The sequence below is a fragment of the Schistocerca serialis genome, chromosome 2, assembly GCF_023864345.2.
Source record: "Schistocerca serialis cubense isolate TAMUIC-IGC-003099 chromosome 2, iqSchSeri2.2, whole genome shotgun sequence".
NCBI lineage: Eukaryota > Metazoa > Arthropoda > Insecta > Orthoptera > Acrididae > Schistocerca > Schistocerca serialis.
In genome coordinates this window covers 881,752,674-881,772,147 of record NC_064639.1, presented here as the reverse complement: position 1 = coordinate 881,772,147, position 19,474 = coordinate 881,752,674, and the positions used below count along the sequence as shown (strand labels likewise).

Sequence of the window (19,474 nt, the reverse complement as noted above, 5' to 3'; positions counted from 1 at the left end):
TAGACTAATTGCGGATGACGCTGTAATTCACCGTCTAGTAAAATCATCAGACGATCAATTCCAATTACAAAATGATCTAGAGAGAATTTCTGAATGGTGCGAAAAGTGCAATAGGCACTGAACAAAGACAAGTGCGAAATCATCCATATGGGTACTAAAAGAAATCCGATAAATTTTGGGTATACGATAAATGGCACAAATCTAAGGGATGTCAATTCGACTAAATACCTAGGAATTACAATTACGAGCAACTTAAATTGGAAAGACCACATAGATAATATTGTGGGGAAGGCGAAACAAAGACTGCGCTTTGTTTGCACAACACATAGAAGATGCGACAAACCCACTAAAGAGACAGCCTACATTACACTTGTCCGTCCTCTGCTGGAATATTGCTGCGTGGTGTGGGATCCTTACTAGGCAGGATTGGCGGAGGACATCAAAAAAGTGCAAAGAACGGCAGCTCGTTTCGTGTTATCGCACAATAGGGGTGAGAGTGTCACTGACATGATACTCGAGTAGGGGTGGCAGTCACTGAAACAAAGGTGGTTTTCTTTGCGGTGAGATCTATTTACGAAATTTCAATCACCAACTTTCTCTCCCAAATACGAAAATATTTTGTTGACACCCACCTACGTAGGGAGAAATGATCATCATAATAAAATAAGATAAATCAGAGCTCGAACGGAAATAATTAGGTGTTCCTCTTCCCCATGCGCCATTCGAGAGTAGAATGGTAGAGAAGTAGTATGAAAATGGTTTGATGAACCCTCTGTCAGGCACTTAAGTGTGAATTGCTGAGTAGCCATGTAGATGTAGATGTAGAAAATGGCCGCAGACCAGGAGAAAGATCAATATGTCACCTTGTATGGAGAGTCAAACTCTGTGTCAATGACACTGCGGAATTACCGACACCAGTATGGGATGTCACCTCCAGCAGAAGTAAACGTAATGGGGTGATTCAAAACCTTTGAAGCAACCGGAAGTGTCAAAGACCTTTTCCGACGTAGTCATCTCCTTGCGCCTCAAGCACATGCTGACAGAGTGCAAGCTGTATTTGCAGCGCAGGCTACAGAAATCAGTGAGTCGTGTACCACCTGGAAATGTTGCTCAGGGACACATGTGCAGAGAGGTGGATGGTTTGTAATGATCAAATCATATGGGCCTCACGCTCTCCTTGTGTCACGTCGTTAGACTTCTGTTTGTGATGTTACTTCAAGGATCATACGTACACACCAGTCAAGGCCATCGCTACCGTTCGTGCATGAATCAATAAGCCAGTCGGAACTTTTGATGACACTAAACTGACCCAAACATTGGCAGAACGCTTAGTAGTACATATACTGAAATTCTGGCATAACAGAAAGAAAACTTTTGAGACGTGCTAATGGTTCTACAGCAACCCACATTAGTGGTGGTGATGGTAGGTTCCTATGGGACCAAACTGCTGAGGTCATCGGTCCTTAGGCTTACACACTACTTAATCTAAGTTAAACTAACTTACGCTAAGGACAACATACACACCCGTGCCCGAGGCAGGACTCGAATCTCTGATTAGAGTCGCGAAAACCTTAGAAAGGCGCCTCACACCGCGCAGCTACTCAGCACGGCTAACCCACTGTGCTCTAACTCTTGTTGTTTCAGAGATGCGATATCTTTTTTAAAAAGTTTGTTGAATAGACATCTGGCATTTTGAATAAAACAGAATCAACAACTCAGCTGAACACTCTAAAGGACACAGTTAATCAGTCATATCTGGTATACCTGAATGATCACAACAGTTTGTCTCCTGCATACTCTTATGATTTCTGTTAAATGGTCCTAGCAAAATGAGGTACTGAAAATATGTTAGTTCTACAATGCAGATTTATTTGAACAGTGTGAGGATAGAAGTAGACGAGATGTTTATCTTTCCTGGCACCACAAGGATGTATTACTGATTAAGTTTATTAACGATATGGCAATGGTAAGTGAGAGGATAAATGTTTCACGACGCTTTTTTTTTGTAACTTTGGAGTAATTAAACTTCAAGCTATGTCTAAGTAACCTGGTTTTTACTGGCATCAAAGCAAAGAAAAAAAATATTTGCCGTAAACCTTTTTATGAACATTTTGATACCAAACTCTGCAGAATGATGGGGCACAACTTGGATGGTAATTTTAGCCTAGCGAAAATTTCAACCTGTTGGGATCTCGGTGAACATAACATTCCTTAGCGAATACCAAGAGCCTCAAACTGACAAATGAACCCACTCAGCAGCGTGGTAATGTTTTTAGATGCGTATGGCACATCATGGCAGAAGCATGGAACTACCTCGTTAGTACCTGGCAGGACGCAACACTGTTTGTGCTGCTGCTGCTGCTGCTGCTCATCTGGCAGCTCACTCTCCCCCCTTCCTCCTCCCCCCCCCCCTCCACCATCTCTGCCACCGCCCACCGTCCGGGGACCCCGTAATGACCTGCGGGTGGCGGCAGGGCGAGCGTGCAAATCCCGGCCCCATTAGCGAGTGAGCGGTGGGAGGAGGCAGGTAGACGGCCGCTAGCCACACTGTCCCTATTGACACACGCAGCAGGCACACGTTGCCTGCTAGCAGCTCACAGCTTCTGAGAGATCCAACCACTCGTCTGGAAAGCTGTCAGATACATTCTACCCCTCCACTGCGTGTCATGCAGTAGCCAATGTATTAAGAATTTTGTGCAACACCAACTCTCCTCTTACTCCCAAACCACGAAATTTGAATGAGGAATGTCATTGATTTATATGGTAGTGTATTGACGCTAATCATTTCATCTTAACACAGAAGACACATAAAAGAACGGGTAACATAACTTCACTCATATAGAACTATAGTTAATGAGAGACAGCACTATTTTAACATTAATATAATATTTCTGGAGAAACTCAGCTACATTTACACAAAATAGACTACTGATAAGCTACATCTGGCGTAAATAATTAATTCACCACTTGTGAAATTTTCTATTGAATTCTAGAAAAGTAGTAGAGTATCATGAAGCATGAGTTTTCGGTGAGTCTGGCTTTATGCGTATGATGCGCCCGCATCTCGTGGTCATGCGGTAGCGTTCTCGCTTCCAACGCCCGGGTTCCCGGGTTCGATTCCCGGCGGGGTCAGGGATTTTCTCTGCCTCGTGATGGCTGGGTGTTGTGTGCTGTCCTTAGGTTAGTTAGGTTTAAGTAGTTCTAAGTTCTAGGGGACTGATGACCATAGATGTTAAGTCCCATAGTGCTCAGAGCCATTTTAAGCTTATGAGGTTCTTGCCATTTAGTTTGTTGTTCTCACAACTAAAGAGTTTGAGTGTTTCAGTTTAAACTGAGCTTACAATTACCCTTATTCTTTTCCTTCAACAGCTCTAAATATCTACGTAAAGACCTTTTTGTTGTGTCTAGACAAGACAGCCTAGACACAATGAGAGGAAGCCGAAAGGCACGCGCTAAGCCAAAGCAGGATGGCGTGAGGTCTGAAACAGGATACGTAATGATTGCTATAAGGAAAAGTACGTAGCTTCTGGAATACTTAACTTTAATCCATTCTTTTGGTACATCTGGAGATCGTGGCGATACAAGTGAGACTCTTTAGATACATGCAATGTTACTGATGGCGCCTTGCTAGGTCGTAGCCATTGACTTAGCTGAAGGCTATTCTATCGGCTCCGCAAAGGAGCGAGGCTTCGTCAGTATAGTCGCTAGCTACGCCGTCCGTACAACTGGGGCGAGTGCTAGTCCGTATCTCGAGACCTGCCTTGTGGTGGCGCTCGGTCTGCGATCACACAGTGGCGACACGCGGGTCCGACATGTACTAATGGACCGCGGCCGATTTAAAGCTACCACCTAGCAAGTGTTGTGTGTGGCGGTGACACCACACTTTTAGTAATTGAATATTGTTAAACAGCTGATTATGTGATGTACAGCACACAACCTTCTTATGATTCTTTTCTGCTCCTTCGGTATGTGTTACATGTTGCTTGAACCCCGGAAAGCAATATTGTACCTTATGACAGATTGGATGTAACAATGCCTTGCGGTTTTCCTTGTGTCCACGCCAGTGGTACTAGCAAGTATTTGCAGGGCAAATGTAAAGCTGCAGAATTACTTTGCTGAGTGATCAACATATTCATTCCACTTCAAATACTTCATATTTACGATTAATCGTAAGAATTTCATAGAGTACACTTACTCTAGATCGTCATTTGTATGTGTCATTTTAATACCCTGGGATTTTGACTGATTTCTAATGGTTGAAATGAATCTGAGCACTATGGGTCTCAACATCTGAGGTCATCAGTCCCCTAGACTTAGAACTACTTAACACTCTCTGTACCAGGCCTATTTTATGCACCCGTCCCTAGAAACCGGGCAATTTTACCAATATTAAAAAAATTACTGCATCAAATCTACTGTTTGGATTGTGGCAAATTTGGTACCATCTTGAAGCTGCACATTTCTACTTTAATTCTGAGTGAAAGAAACTACTTTACAATGCACAGCTTTAAGGTACAGTTATAGAAATCACTTAGATGTTTTAAGAATTTAGAAAAAGTCATACGAATAAGGGAATACAATTGTGATTTATTTTTAACCAAAATTGTGGCACTACATTACATGTTTCTGATAGTATACAGTATTACATATAAATTTCACACAGAATCATATTGTTTTTTAGTGTGGAAAATTTTAAAGCAAGGTTCCAGGCAGAGTGCAACGCCACACTGTTCACATTCGTATCGTGTCTCTTTGCGAGAAGCCTTGCCACTCTGTTTCTTGCTCCTGGAACTGCACACGTGACACACACGAGCAGCATACTTCTTAGTAGTTGCAGGTATGTGCTGCAAAAAATGTCTCTTTGTTAGCCGACCTACAGTTCCTTCATTTCTTGGAATGAATTCAAGTGTGTCGTCTTCAACAAGCTGAACTGCAAGCACTGTTATAAAGTCTGTTATTGTAATTTTCTTCCTGTGCACTGCATTGTACAGCCAAAATGCATTTGATACTCCCATAAGCAGCAAATGGAAATATAATTTTCGCCACCATTTCACAGTTCTGTGCTGGAACGGATTGTACTGCAGGCGTTGGTCTCCAATATCCACTCCAATTTTATTGAGGTTGTAATCAAGTACCTGAAGTGGTTTCAATACTACAGACCCATTTCTCTTAGTATGCGTACCAAATGTTGCTTGATGCCTTGTAGACAATGTATACACATCTCTCTTATCTTTCCACTTCATTGCCAATACATTATCTTTACGCCGAAAAGACATTTCGCCCTTTTTCAGCTTAGCAGATACTAAATCTTTAGGCAATCCTTTCCTGGATTTGTTCACAGTACCAACAGCTCCAGTGCCTTTCTCTGCCAGTTGCTGAAATAGCTCTGGACTGGAATAAAATCGATCTAAATACACAGTGTGGCCTTTGTTCAGCAAGCTGCTGTCAGACAACAATCGCAAAATAACCGCAGACGAAGAATTGTCAACAATATGCTTACCAGCATAAACTTCAAAATTTACAACATAGCCACTACTGGCTTCAGCAACAGCATATACTTTCAGTCCATACTTATGAGGCTTATTTTGCATGTAAACACGGAAACTCACACGACCTCGAAATGGGCAAATTCCTTCATCAATTGTCACTTTTTCTGAGGGACGATATGCCTGGATACATCGCTCCTTCAAATTATTATAATATGGCAAAACTTTGTAAAGTGGATGAAATCCATCTTCGCCTGGTTTTTTCTGATTTGAATTGTCAACAAGATGCAAGCATGACAGTATCTGAGTGAAACGCAAACGGCTCATGACATGGGGACAAAAGTTACAACTAAGAACAGGATTAGTGCTCCAATGGTCCGCAATTTTTGGCTTTTTCGAAACACACATGTGGAAAATAATACCCAAGAAACGCCTCATCTCACTTATAGTCACTGGCTTCCACGAACTCAAAACTGAATGGGGCTTCAGATTATTTCCTCTTCTTTTCTTCTGTATTGTCTGTGATGCATACAAATTTGTCTGTCTCTTGAGTTCATTTACGTCACTGTCAGTAAGGAACACTTTACTGCAATCCAGTACAGAACTCGACTCATCAATATCCACTAGTATCTGCCTGGGTGTCGTGTTGACAGGCAGAGGTCGGTAGGTGTCAACTGCAGTCCACTCACTGTCTTTCGGATACGGCACAGCTGCTGGATTTGAAGCAACACCTTCAACATCATTCTCGTCTTCATCTGAAGACAAACTGTCATCAATCTCGTCTTCTAAAAAGAATATCACATTATGTGTAACTACATACATCGTTTACACATGTTCAACAGATATGTGCGTACTGCACAATTACGTGGAAAATTCGGAAATACGTACCTTCAAACACACCATTGCATTCAGAATCGTCTGAATCACTCTCTACATTATCCAGAGTGTCGCTATGATTGATCAAATCCGCAATTTCTGCGTCTGATAAACCGCGCCGAAACATGATGACAAACAACTGAATGATATACAGACTGAGAACGCAAAGATAAGTTTTAACATGAATTACAGCGCTGCCGTGACATCTATGGACGCATTTTGTTAATAAACATCTGAAAAACGTATAGCGCTGGCCAAACCCGTAGAAATAACGTTGCAGTGTTTTGAATGAAATTAAATGTAGCGGCCCGTAAATTTTACGGGCTTGGTGATTTTCGCGCGATCCCAGGCCCGTAAATTTTACGGGCTTGGCGCTTAGAGTGTTAAACCTAACTAACCTAACGACAGCATACACATCCATGCCCAAGGCAGGATTCGAACATGTGACCGTAGCAGCAGCGCGGTTCCCGACTGGAGCGCCAAGAACCGCTAGGCCACAAAGGCCAGCTGATTTCTAATGGTCTAGATCAATGGTCACCAAACTTACATATTTAAGAGCCAACATTAGTAGTAGGGCAAGGTTCGTGCCAGGCCATGCTGCATTGTTGCCAAATTTATTCCAGATGGCGGCGATGACGTCATCCAAGATGGTGGCATGTAGACTTGGCGGGAAAATAGGCCAATTGTGCTACGTCCACTATCCTGACCTCACGAAAAAATGGCGGGAATTTTCAATTTTGGCGGGAAAATAACCCAATCGTGCTATGTTCACTAACCTAAGCCACTAGAAAAAAAATGGCGAGAAGTTTGAATTACAACAGGATAATGCATGCAAAAACCGTACTTGTCTTTATTATTATTGATTATCATTTATTAGCATTCATTATCATTTATTATTATTCATTATTATTTATATCATGCACGTGTGTATGCAATCCAACTGTGTTAGTTCATACCCTTGCCACCAGAGAGGGCCACCGTGACATCATTAAAGATGGTTGATTTTGGCGGGAAGAAAGCCAATTGTGCTACCTCCACTGAACTACCATTACCGTTCTCCTGCACATTCAGTCTTTGCTGGGTTGTTGTTGTCATGTGTTCGATCATAGACATGGATGTGGGTGATGGAGCAGCCGTCAATAACTGCATTTCATGCAGACATTCGAGGGAGGACTGTAGCCACAGTTCACTACATGAGGTGTGGAAGCGTATGATAATGGAGGACTGTCGGAGCAATAAGTACAAGAATTCTGTTCAGCAGATTTCGGCAATGCAGAGGGATGGAGCCAGGATGCATCCCGTAACCAGCATATGCTCATGTGCATGCGCAAACTGCAGGCTTATTTACCATCAAACATTCACTCTTCCAAAACGCAAGCGACGTTCAGTTGACGCCAATTCGCTTCAGCGTAAGCATATTTGTATACAACGTATATACCATTGAAGCCTATCCTGCAGAATGTGTTCAATTGATGAGTTATTGGTGTTCGACCGCGATGAGTTTAACAGCAGTGTAGTTTGCAAGCATACATCCGAGGACTGCCCCCATAACTTCCTACATGGAATGAATGGAAACGTGCATTAATCGTGGAACATATGAATAAGAACAAGAACACAGTCCTCCAAATAAAGTCCCTCCAACGAAATGCTTTAAAAATGCATTACCCATCTCATGGAAACATCTGATACTGTTGAAAGCCCACATATAAGCTCCCAGCCCACAAGAGACGACTGCCTCCGATCCAGCAGAGCGACGAACTGATCTAGTTCACAAGTTCTCCGCTAGAGGGCACTTCGATAGGTCACGTGTTCACCTTATTCAACCAATAGCAGCACAGCATCATGATGACGTAGTTGGCTTCTATATAAGGAGCACTCAGCAGCTCGTCCATCTCTGTTCCAGTCTGTGAAGATGAAGCATCAGTCACCACCACAGCAGAATAGGAGGAGGAGCAAGCAGCACCAGAAAAGTAAGTCCTCAGATTATTATTATTGCTATTATTATTATTTCTCTACCAACATCACATCATTTCTTATCGATATTCGTCTTGGTCCTCCAGCAGCTCCACCCATGACACAAGCATCAGCAGGTCCCAGCATGTCCCGGTCCACGCAAGTGAAGGCCTCGGACTCTTCCACGCAGGATCCTGTAGCTCAGCTTCTCAGTGTGCTGGAGCAGGATAGCCACGTGTTAATGTCAGTGCCAGAGGCTGTGCTCCTTCATACGCATCATCCACTGATCATAATCTCACAAGGGACATTCCACCATCAGTGCAAGAACAACAGGCTAACAGCGCTGGTGTGGATGTCGTGGATGAGAAGATACCGACCCCCACTGCACATCATCCTTTACTATTCGCCTCAAGCTACGTGTTAACAGTTAGTGGTTCAAAACGTATCCATGTAGGACTTGAAATTTCACAATACGGTAGCCTCTCAACTGTGTTAGTACTGGAAAATGTGCTCAAAAATATTAAAGTGAAATTTTCTGACTACGAGTGGGATGAAGTGTGTCGTTTAAAAACACAAATCAAGAATCATGTGGCTACCGAATATTATCCATCCCACTCCTACCAGGACATGTACTGTGGCAGTCTAACTGTGAGTATTCTACCAATGTATGATGATGCTACACTGAAAATTAAAAGTGCTGATGGTTATTGTATTTTCATGCACCACCCCACTGTTGATAACTTGTTCAATTTAGACATGGCTCTAACTAGTACGATAGAGAGACTAAATAGATGGTGCCCATATATTCAGGCAGTGTGCACCAACATCATTAACTGGCTTCACACATGTAGCATCCACATAGATGAAATAGAACGTTGTTTTAGTATGTGTATAACACCAGTGCCCAAGTCTTCTGCTATTCCTCGAATAAGTGTTGAAAATGTCGAACTCAAATTTACTGATGGAATACCGCACTATTGTAATTCACCCATAATATTACGAGATATACGCGCTGAATTTCAAGCATACAAGAAGCAGCTATTTTCCAAATACTGTACTTCTAAAAAATGGTTCAAATGGCTCTGAGCACTACGGGACTTAACATCTGTGGTCATCAGTCCCCTAGAACTTAGAACTACTGAAACCTAACTAACCTAAGGACATCTCACACATCCATGCCTGAGGCAGGATTCGAACCTGCGACCGTAGCAGTCGCGCGGTTCCGGACTGAGCGCCTAGAACCGCTAGACCACCGCGGCCGGCTACTGTACTTCTGCTGCACCGCTTAAAAAAGAGTGGACTGATTTTTTCTCATGCTGATCATATTTGTAAATATTTTAATAAATAAATATATTATTTTATAACATTAAATTTGTAATTGCATGTTTTTATTTGTCAAGACAAAATGTCACCTACGGTCGTCTGGAGTGGCCACGCGGTTAAAGGCGCTTCAGTCTGGAACCGCACGACCGCTACGGTCGCAGGTTCAAATCCTGCCTCGGGCATGGATGTGTGTGATGTCCTTAGGTTAGTTAGGTTTAAGTAGTTCTAAGTTCTAGGGGACTTATGACCACAGCAGTTGAGTCCCATAGTGCTCAGAGCCATTTGAACCATTTGTCACCTACGTTAATCTATATGACTGCCTTCCCTTTAAATATACCACCACGAGTTCATTCTATTGTGTAGCCGCTGTAGCTCAGTTGGTAAGGTGACTGCGCTATAGTGACTACACACAAACTCATATTTTTAATCATATGAAAGCGTATTCCACACCTTGACCTACCACAGTAGGTATCATGGCGGACTGGGTGAAACACCTTCGCCTCAAGGGCTTTGTTGTAGGTGACTGGTTCTGTGATGATGACCAGGACCAGAAGACCAACAAGAATGGACCACTCCTTCCTGACAGCATACGAGCTATAATTGTAGGTCCATCCAGCTGTGGTAAGACAAATCTCCTCACGGCTCTGTTAACGCATATAGACGGAGTCCGCTTCGAGCACCTTTTCGTCTTCTCCAAAACACTCTTTCCGCCCAAGTACCAGTTAATTAAGAAAATATTAGATGGAGTAGACGGTGTAACGTCCAGAGCCTTCAGTGAAAGCTACGATGCCCCCCCCCCCCACCTGAAGAGGTAAAGCCTAACACTGCCTTCATATTTGACGATGTCGCTGTTGAAAAGCAAGATCAAATCTGTAAATATTTCTGCTTTGGCCATCATATGGGTGTTGATGTATTTTATCTGAATCAAACGTATTCCAGGATCTCAAAACAGCTGGTGAGGGACAACGCAAACCTCATTATAGCATTCAAACAAGACAACCTCAATTTAAAGCACATTTACCATGCTCACGTAGGGAGCGACATGTCGTAAAATGAATTTGTAAAGGTATGTGCTGATTGCTGGAACCACTCACAATACGGCTTTCTCGTTATTGATAAAACCCGTAAACTAAATGACGGTAGGTATAGCCGGAACTTCCAAGACTTTATCCATATATAAACGTACGAAAATACCTTATCCCATCAGTTAACATTTCACCACGGACAAATTCGCATGCATGGCGGACGCTCAGTCTGAGAGATTAGGTGTGCAAAGACAGAGTGCCCGAATCTACACCGATATCAAATTTAAAAATCTTGAGTCCAGACTAGTTAAAGTTGCAAGGGAATTAAAGGACACCCAGAAACTTCTTGCCATTACCCAAAACCGGATAGAGAACAGAATTAGCGCAATTGAGGGCATGATAGAAGCCGAGGACGTTGTTATTGAAGAAGGTGGCGTAGGAAAAAAGGAGAAGAAGAAGTACAACAAAGCATATATAAAACCACGTGATATTCAGAGCCTTGATTAGAATCCTTCGAGATGTCGAAAAGCATAAAGTCATTCAGGCGTGCGAAGCAGTTCGAGAGAAATTACGTTTGCTGAAGTTGGGACATATAGATCGCGAGCAAACACTGAATGAAACTTTTAAAACTGTTACCGAATCTATCACCAAGATAGCTTTGCATAATAGTGACCCAGTCGCAGAATTCATCAACCAGTGTCCGACCGTTAAGATAGATAGAACCTTTGGTGTCAGCAGGGTGAGACCGTACATGCTGGGCTCTCAAACTACACTCCTGGAAATGGAAAAAAGAACACATTGACACCGGTGTGTCAGACCCACCATACTTGCTCCGGACACTGCGAGAGGGCTGTACAAGCAATGATCACACGCACGGCACAGCGGACACACCAGGAACCGCGGTGTTGGCCGTCGAATGGCGCTAGCTGCGCAGCATTTGTGCACCGCCGCCGTCAGTGTCAGCCAGTTTGCCGTGGCATACGGAGCTCCATCGCAGTCTTTAACACTGGTAGCATGCCGCGACAGCGTGGACGTGAACCGTATGTGCAGTTGACGGACTTTGAGCGAGGGCGTATAGTGGGCATGCGGGAGGCCGGGTGGATGTACCGCCGAATTGCTCAACACGTGGGGCGTGAGGTCTCCACAGTACATCGATGTTGTCGCCAGTGGTCGGCGGAAGGTGCACGTGCCCGTCGACCTGGGACCTGACCGCAGCGACGCACGGATGCACGCCAAGACCGTAGGATCCTACGCAGTGCCGTAGGGGACCGCACCGCCACTTCCCAGCAAATTAGGGACACTGTTGCTCCTGGGGTATCGGCGAGGACCATTCGCAACCATGTCCATGAAGCTGGGCTACTGTCCCGCACACCGTTAGGCCGTCTTCCGCTCACGCCCCAACATCGTGCAGCCCGCCTCCAGTGGTGTCGCGACAGGCGTGAATGGAGGGACGAATGGAGACGTGTCGTCTTCAGCGATGAGAGTCGCTTCTGCCTTGGTGCCAATGATGGTCGTATGCGTGTTTGGCGCCGTGCAGGTGAGCGCCACAATCAGGACTGCATACGACCGAGGCACACAGGGCCAACACCCGGCATCATGGTGTGGGGAGCGATCTCCTACACTGGCCGTACACCACTGGTGATCGTCGAGGGGACACTGAATAGTGCACGGTACATCCAAACCGTCATCGAACCCATCGTTCTACCATTCCTAGACCGGCAAGGGAACTTGCTGTTCCAACAGGACAATGCACGTCCGCATGTATCCCGTGCCACCCAACGTGCTCTAGAAGGTGTAAGTCAACTACCCTGGCCAGCAAGATCTCCGGATCTGTCCCCCATTGAGCATGTTTGGGACTGGATGAAGCGTCGTCTCACGCGGTCTGCACGTCCAGCACGAATGCTGGTCCAACTGAGGCGCCAGGTGGAAATGGCATGGCAAGCCGTTCCACAGGACTACATCCAGCATCTCTACGATCGTCTCCATGGGAGAATAGCAGCCTGCATTGCTGCGAAAGGTGGATATACACTGTACTAGTGCCGACATTGTGCATGCTCTGTTGCCTGTGTCTATGTGCCTGTGGTTCTGTCAGTGTGATCATGTGATGTATCTGACCCCAGGAATGTGTCAATAAAGTTTCCCCTTCCTGGGACAATGAATTCACGGTGTTCTTATTTCAATTTCCAGGAGTGTATAACTCTATCGGATAGCACAATACGCATTGGGGATACACCTGGTTTAATGAACCTAATCTTCCTAAGGCCATCAAAAAACTTAAAATACTCATCCGATGATTGCAAAGTCTATCGGGAAATACTTAACTTGACTGATCTGTACAAAATTCCCGACGGAACACTGAAAAAGCCTGAAAACTCTAAATACACTACCATTATACAAACTTTACTTAATGAGCAAACTAAAAGCGTCGGTGAGGGTGTAGACCTTCATCATAAAGGAGTGAGCAATCAAGTCCCGCAGTATATATATTACGATGACCCAGATGAACTAATAGACAGACTTCGACTGTTGATGGCTTCGGCTGCTACGGGCAATACAGCTCATTCGAATGAGGTTGTATCCATAATCTCAGAGCTTAGAGAGAGAGGTATCATCGAATAAGTATGGAAACCGTGGTTCGAGAACTGCACAAGGCAGCACGCAAAACATACCCTCGTAGACATGTCATGACTAAAGGGCTGGATGACCTCTGGCAAGCTGATGTTGTAGATATGAATCGATATTCACCTGATATTAATGAATTGAAATACATTTTAATGGTTATTGATACATACTCTAAATATGCCTGGGCATTACCTGAGAAAGCGAAAACCGGTAGAGATATTGCTGTGGTGTTTGAGCGTCTGCTGCAGACAGGAACGAATCGATGTCTGACCAGTCTTCAAACCGATCACGGTGGGGAGTTTTACAATGACCATTTCAAGACTGTGATGGCGTGGTATGGCATACACCACTACTCCACGTTTACCCACCTTAAAGCTAGTATCGTCGAGCGGTTGAACAGAACAATCAAAGCTCAAATGTGGATGCAATTTAATCTTCGCGGTTCGTACAAGTGGGTAAATATCCTCCCACAGATAATTGCAAAGTATAATCGAACCAAACATAGTACAGCCGGCCGGTGTGGCCATGCGGTTCTAGGCGCTTCAGTTTGGAACCGCGTGATCGCTACGGTCGCAGGTTCGAATCCTGCTTCGGGCATGGATGTGTATGATGTCCTTAGGTTAGTTAGGTTTAATTAGTTCTAAGTTCTAGGCGACTGATGACCTCAGAAGTTAAGTCGCATAGTGCTCAGAGCCAAACATAGTACAATAAAAACGAGACCGATCGATGTTCGCGATAATTCACTCATGGACACAGTATACTTCCGGAATAAATGCTCGACCCTCGCAAACAGAGGTTCAATATAGGCCACTTAGTACTTATTTCAAAACACAAGACAGCGTTTGAGAAATCGTACTTACCAAATTGGTCGGCTGAGATATTCACAGTGTCCAAAGTGCAGCGAACCAACCCCAGGACATATATCTTAAAGGGCGGCAAGGGCGAAGAAATTGCAGGATGCTTTTACACGGAGGAATTGCAGAAGAGTTCTGAACCAGATATACTTCTCATCGAGCGCATGATAAGATGTCGCGGGATAGAGCACTGCTTAAATGGCTAGGATTTCCATCATCAGAAAACAGTTGGATCGAAGCTGACATGTTAGTATATAACGGGGAGAGTAGACCTCTATCTCCTCAGTAGCGTACCATGCACGATAGGAAGCACATCATAATAAGAGGTGGAGGTGGTGTTCTCAACAAGTTGCCTGTTGAATTGCACATTCCCAGATATAACTTCTGTGGGCCTGGAACAAAGCTTCAGAAGCGCCTGGCACGAGGCGATAAAGGTATTAACCTACTAGACGAAGCCTGCCTTGAGCACGACCTCGGATACGCAGCAAATAAGGATCTCCCAGCACGCCACGTCGCCGACCGGATATTAGCAGTTAAAGCCATGCAAAAAAGGCGAAGAAAAGATCTCGGAATAGGTCAACGCTTTGCTACATTCATGGTTGATAAAACCATGCCTGGAAAAATTAAGTTGGGCTTGGGTGTGATGAATTTCAAACGAATTATGAAAGCAGCGCGAGCAGCTTTGCGAGCGAAGAAGAACAGGAAGAAGAACAACAAACCCGGTTATTTGAAAAACTGTATTCTCACCTCGATGTCTGCAGCTAAACGTGTGTTCATAGGTGGGAACAAGAAGAAAAACACGACTTCAATTAACCATCTAGGGTCCTACCCCTACCAAAGACTTCGGGCGGAATTATCCCGTTCCTCGTTCCAGTCCTTGCAGCCCTGTCCGCTGTAGGTTCACTCACAGGCGGTGCCACAGCTGTAGCCAAAACGATCAAAAACGCACAGAATGCACAAGCCCAACTAGAGGAAGCCAGAAGACATAATCGCGCTATGGAGGCAGAAGCTATCGAAAAGGTCTCTACTTGAAACCATACAGGAAAGGACTAGGTCTCTTCATAAATAAAAAAAAGAAGTACGTTAGCTATTCTACCCGACCGAGCGCTCACGATTAAAGATAAAGTTAAAATTATTAAACAAAAACTTCACATCCATGGATTTCGCGGCGTCTTTATGCGGAATACATTACCGAAGACCATGTGGAGGACTAATAAGTGCGGAATTGTAAATTTAGATGTTGCTGGGGGTCCAGGAACCCATTGGGTTGCGTATGTTAAAAAAAGTCCAAATACAGTTCAGTATTTCGATTCATTCGGCGATTTACAGTCGCCTGAAGAATTACAACGCTACTTCACCAGCAAAAGACGCGTCTTCTACGATGTCGGGCGATATCAGGACTTTAACACATATCTCTGTGGTCATCTCTGCGCTATGTTCCTCGTCACAGAGACGGCGAACCCCCTCTAGAATGCGTCATCGTCAGATCATGTGCACGATATATAAAAGAGCTGTCATTGAACACATGACCATCATTTGATGTTTAGATGCAATGTCGTACACTCTCGAACTCGGGACCTTTGCCTTTCGCGGGCAAGTGCTCTACCAACTCCGCTGCAGAGTGAAAATCTCATTCTGGAAACATCCCCCAGGCTGTGGCTAAGCCATGTCTCCGCAATATCCTTTCTTTCAGGAGTGCTAGTTCTGCAAGGTTCGCAGGAGAGCTTCTGTAAAGTTTGGAAGGTAGGAGACGAGGTACTGGCAGAAGTAAAGCTGTGAGTACCGGGCGTGAGTCGTGCTTCGGTAGCTCAGTTGGTAGAGCACTTGCCCGCGAAAGGCAAAGGTCCCGAGTTCGAGTCTCGGTCGGGCACACAGTTTTAATCTGCCAGGAAGTTTCATATCAGCGCACACTCCGCTGCAGAGTGAAAATCTCATTCTGGAAACATCCCCCAGGCTGTGGCTAAGCCATGTCTCCGCAATATCCTTTCTTTCAGGAGTGCTAGTTCTGCAAGGTTCGCAGGAGAGCTTCTGTAAAGTTTGGAAGGTAGGAGACGAGGTACTGGCAGAAGTAAAGCTGTGAGTACCGGGCGTGAGTCGTGCTTCGGTAGCTCAGTTGGTAGAGCACTTGCCCGCGAAAGGCAAAGGTCCCGAGTTCGAGTCTCGGTTGGGCACACAGTTTTAATCTGCCAGGAAGTTTCATATCAGCGCACACTCCGCTGCAGAGTGAAAATCTCATTCTGGAAACATCCCCCAGGCTGTGGCTAAGCCATGTCTCCGCAATATCCTTTCTTTCAGGAGTGCTAGTTCTGCAAGGTTCGCAGGAGAGCTTCTGTAAAGTTTGGAAGGTAGGAGACGAGGTACTGGCAGAAGTAAAGCTGTGAGTACCGGGCGTGAGTCGTGCTTCGGTAGCTCAGTTGGTAGAGCACTTGCCCGCGAAAGGCAAAGGTCCCGAGTTCGAGTCTCGGTCGGGCACACAGTTTTAATCTGCCAGGAAGTTTCATATCAGCGCACACTCCGCTGCAGAGTGAAAATCTCATTCTGGTCGTACACTCTGACTTTAAAAGAGCTAGGATCAGTATTCCGTTCAAATTACTTTCCGCCGATTGATTTAAGTGCAGGGGACTGGAGTATTGCACTGATTGGTCTAGAGACGTATAACGGCATTCCAAAAATTACACAGAGCAACAATAAACTACATCTTGAAACTATCGGCCGGAAGGAGAATCTACAAATACAACCTGGTGCCTACGATATTGATGATTTAAAAGAACTCTTAAAACAGTCAGAAAAAGGTATTGAACTATGGGCAAACATTAATACCCTTAAATCTGAAATACGGACAGAGAGTGCTACGATCGACTTTACACAGGGACATTCAATTGCTCCACTGCTAGGTTTTGCGAAGGATCGTGTTTTGGTGAAGGACGGAAGTAAATTTTACGCATCAGATCATGCTGTAGATATAATCCCAGTGAATACAATCCACGTTGAGTGTAATATTGCCACAAACTCATACCTGAACGATAAATTGATTCACTCAATTTACGGGTTCTTTCCTACAGTCGGCACAGGGTATAAAATAGTTCAAGCCCCCACAAACCCTATATATCTCCCGGTGACTGTTCAGACACTGGACTACCTTGAACTGATTATTGTGGATCAGAATAATCAGGTTGTTAACTTTAGATGAGAAGAGATCATTGTACGCCTGCATCTAAGGCGAGATGGGAATAAGGTATAAAGCTAGCACACCAGGGTCACAACCCGTTAGTGCATCGCGGAAGGGCAAGGTGATAACACACCTTAATTACGAATTTCCCGTTTCAGCAGGTTTAAAACCGCAGAATGACGTCGCTCGATGTAACTCAGTAGAATATGATGACCGAATTTTTCGTCATGAATACCACTCACACAAACCCTACGCTTCAAGCACATTTAACAAAAATGATGAAATTAGGATTGTTATCCAGCATCAGGACGCATCAACACTGCCTAGCAAGAGCTTCCTCTATCTGGACTACACATTTAAGAAAGCTGACGGGGCCGCCGTGGCGCTCTCGAAGCTCACTCGAAATGCTGTAGCATTCCTGTTTCGAGAGATACGCTATGAACTCAACGGAATTGAAGTAGACCGAACACGAATTGTTGGTATTACATCAGCCCTTAAGATGTACGTTTCAGCCTCACCCTCTGATTCAAACAGTTTGGAAAATGCTGGGTGGTTCATAGATGCAGCAGATGGGGAGGGTGGACAAAGCCGATTTACCACGTGCATGCCACTAAAAATGCTTATTGATTATTTTGAGGATATGCAGCGAATAATTGTCCACGCCAAACAGGAACTTATTTTGGTGAGAAGTGCAAGTGACGCGAATTCATTCTCTCAAACAGCTGCAGAAAATGTTCAAATCATGATTAATAGCATATCATGGAAAATGCCTCACATCACCGTTGCCGACGAGGAGCGCTTGAAGCTCTTAAAAGTTTTGAATTCTGGCACCTACCTACCATGGGAGCTTTTTGAATACCCAGTCCTACCTACAGCGTCCACACATACTTGGGCTATTAAAATATCAGTGCAGTTGGAAGCACCTCGATTCATCATACTCGCATTTCAAACTCAAAGGCGTGCTAATGTATCATAGGGCTGAACTGAGTTTGCCCACTGCAAGTTAACTAACGCCAGAGTCTACTTGAATTCAGAATACTACCCATATGAGAATCTACATCTACAGTGGGACAGCAATGTATACAGTCTGGCATTTGACATGTATGCAAGATTCCGAGCATCTTACTATGAAGGTGTTGAAAATGAAGGATGCCTACTCAGCCCACAGAGTTTCAAGAAGCTAGCGCCAATAATCGTGATTGACTGTTCAAAACAGAATGAGATAATTAAATCAGGACCTGTAGATGTACGGATTGAATTTGAATCTTCAGCAAACTTCCCTGATCAGACTTCGGCATATGCTCTCGTTCTGCATGATCGTCTTGTTAACTACTGTCTGCTCACTGGTGTAGTGCAACGAGTTGTGTAAATTAATACGCACTCTGCTAGCTCTAGCGTAGATCACGATGTTACCTGAAGGTGTGAGGATCGTAGCTGACGTTCAAGGATTTTACTATGATGAGTGCAGGCATTTCATAATTAAAGAGTGTGCATTAATAGCATTCACGCAAAGTGATGGAGTAATAGGAACATTTGTATTAAGAGCTGAATCGCCGAAACCATTTAAAGACGTCAAGTGCAATAAGACAGTCAGAAGCACGATGTGGCTAACAACATTTTATCATGGTATTATGTGTGATGCCCCTGGCATCTCTTAAAAATATTTGCTGCAATTGCTGAGAGTATTTGATCACAAGGAGACAATAATCTACGTTAAAGGTGATGAGAAGAGTAGCTGGCTGCGTCGAATCTTCAAATATGCGGCTATCCAGAACCTGGAATACTACGATTGTCCACCTATCCATCAACTTAGACAGCGAACGTGTGAAGAAGAAAAAAATAGTTTTGTGTCAGCATCTGAAAATGTAAAATTTCTTTTCAAATGGCTCACAAATGAATAAATATTTTTTTTCTCCATAAGAGTTCTTGTTGTTTTCTTTCTGTGACACTTACTTCCATAGAAGTAAGTTTATTGGTAATACTGTTCGTGAAGCGCATTCCACTCGAGCTGTCTGAGCCAGTTTACCTGCTTCCACCTCGCCGACGCGGCGATGAGTCAGCCAGTTGAAAGTGACAGGACCTGAAAGAGAGAGTGCTAGGGTCGGCTTCGCCAGATGCCCGCCGTTTAAAGTGACAGCACCACAAAGAAAGCGGTGGGCTCTGTTT

The 19,474-nt window shown here is 44.4% G+C and overlaps 1 protein-coding gene across 1 annotated transcript in view; it reads right to left on the bottom strand.

Annotated features, from left to right (window-relative positions):
- Window positions 1–4,655: 4,655 nt before the first annotated feature.
- The window catches only part of LOC126456490 (piggyBac transposable element-derived protein 4-like), a 94,559-nt gene continuing 79,740 nt past the window's right edge, over window positions 4,656–19,474 (bottom strand). Inside the window, exons 4-5 of the mRNA XM_050092241.1 lie at window positions 6,375–6,501; window positions 4,656–6,271 (exon numbers count right to left, since the gene is read on the bottom strand). Of these exons, the coding sequence (XP_049948198.1) occupies window positions 4,656–6,271; window positions 6,375–6,501 (1,743 nt within the window). The remainder of the gene's footprint in view (window positions 6,272–6,374; window positions 6,502–19,474) is intronic.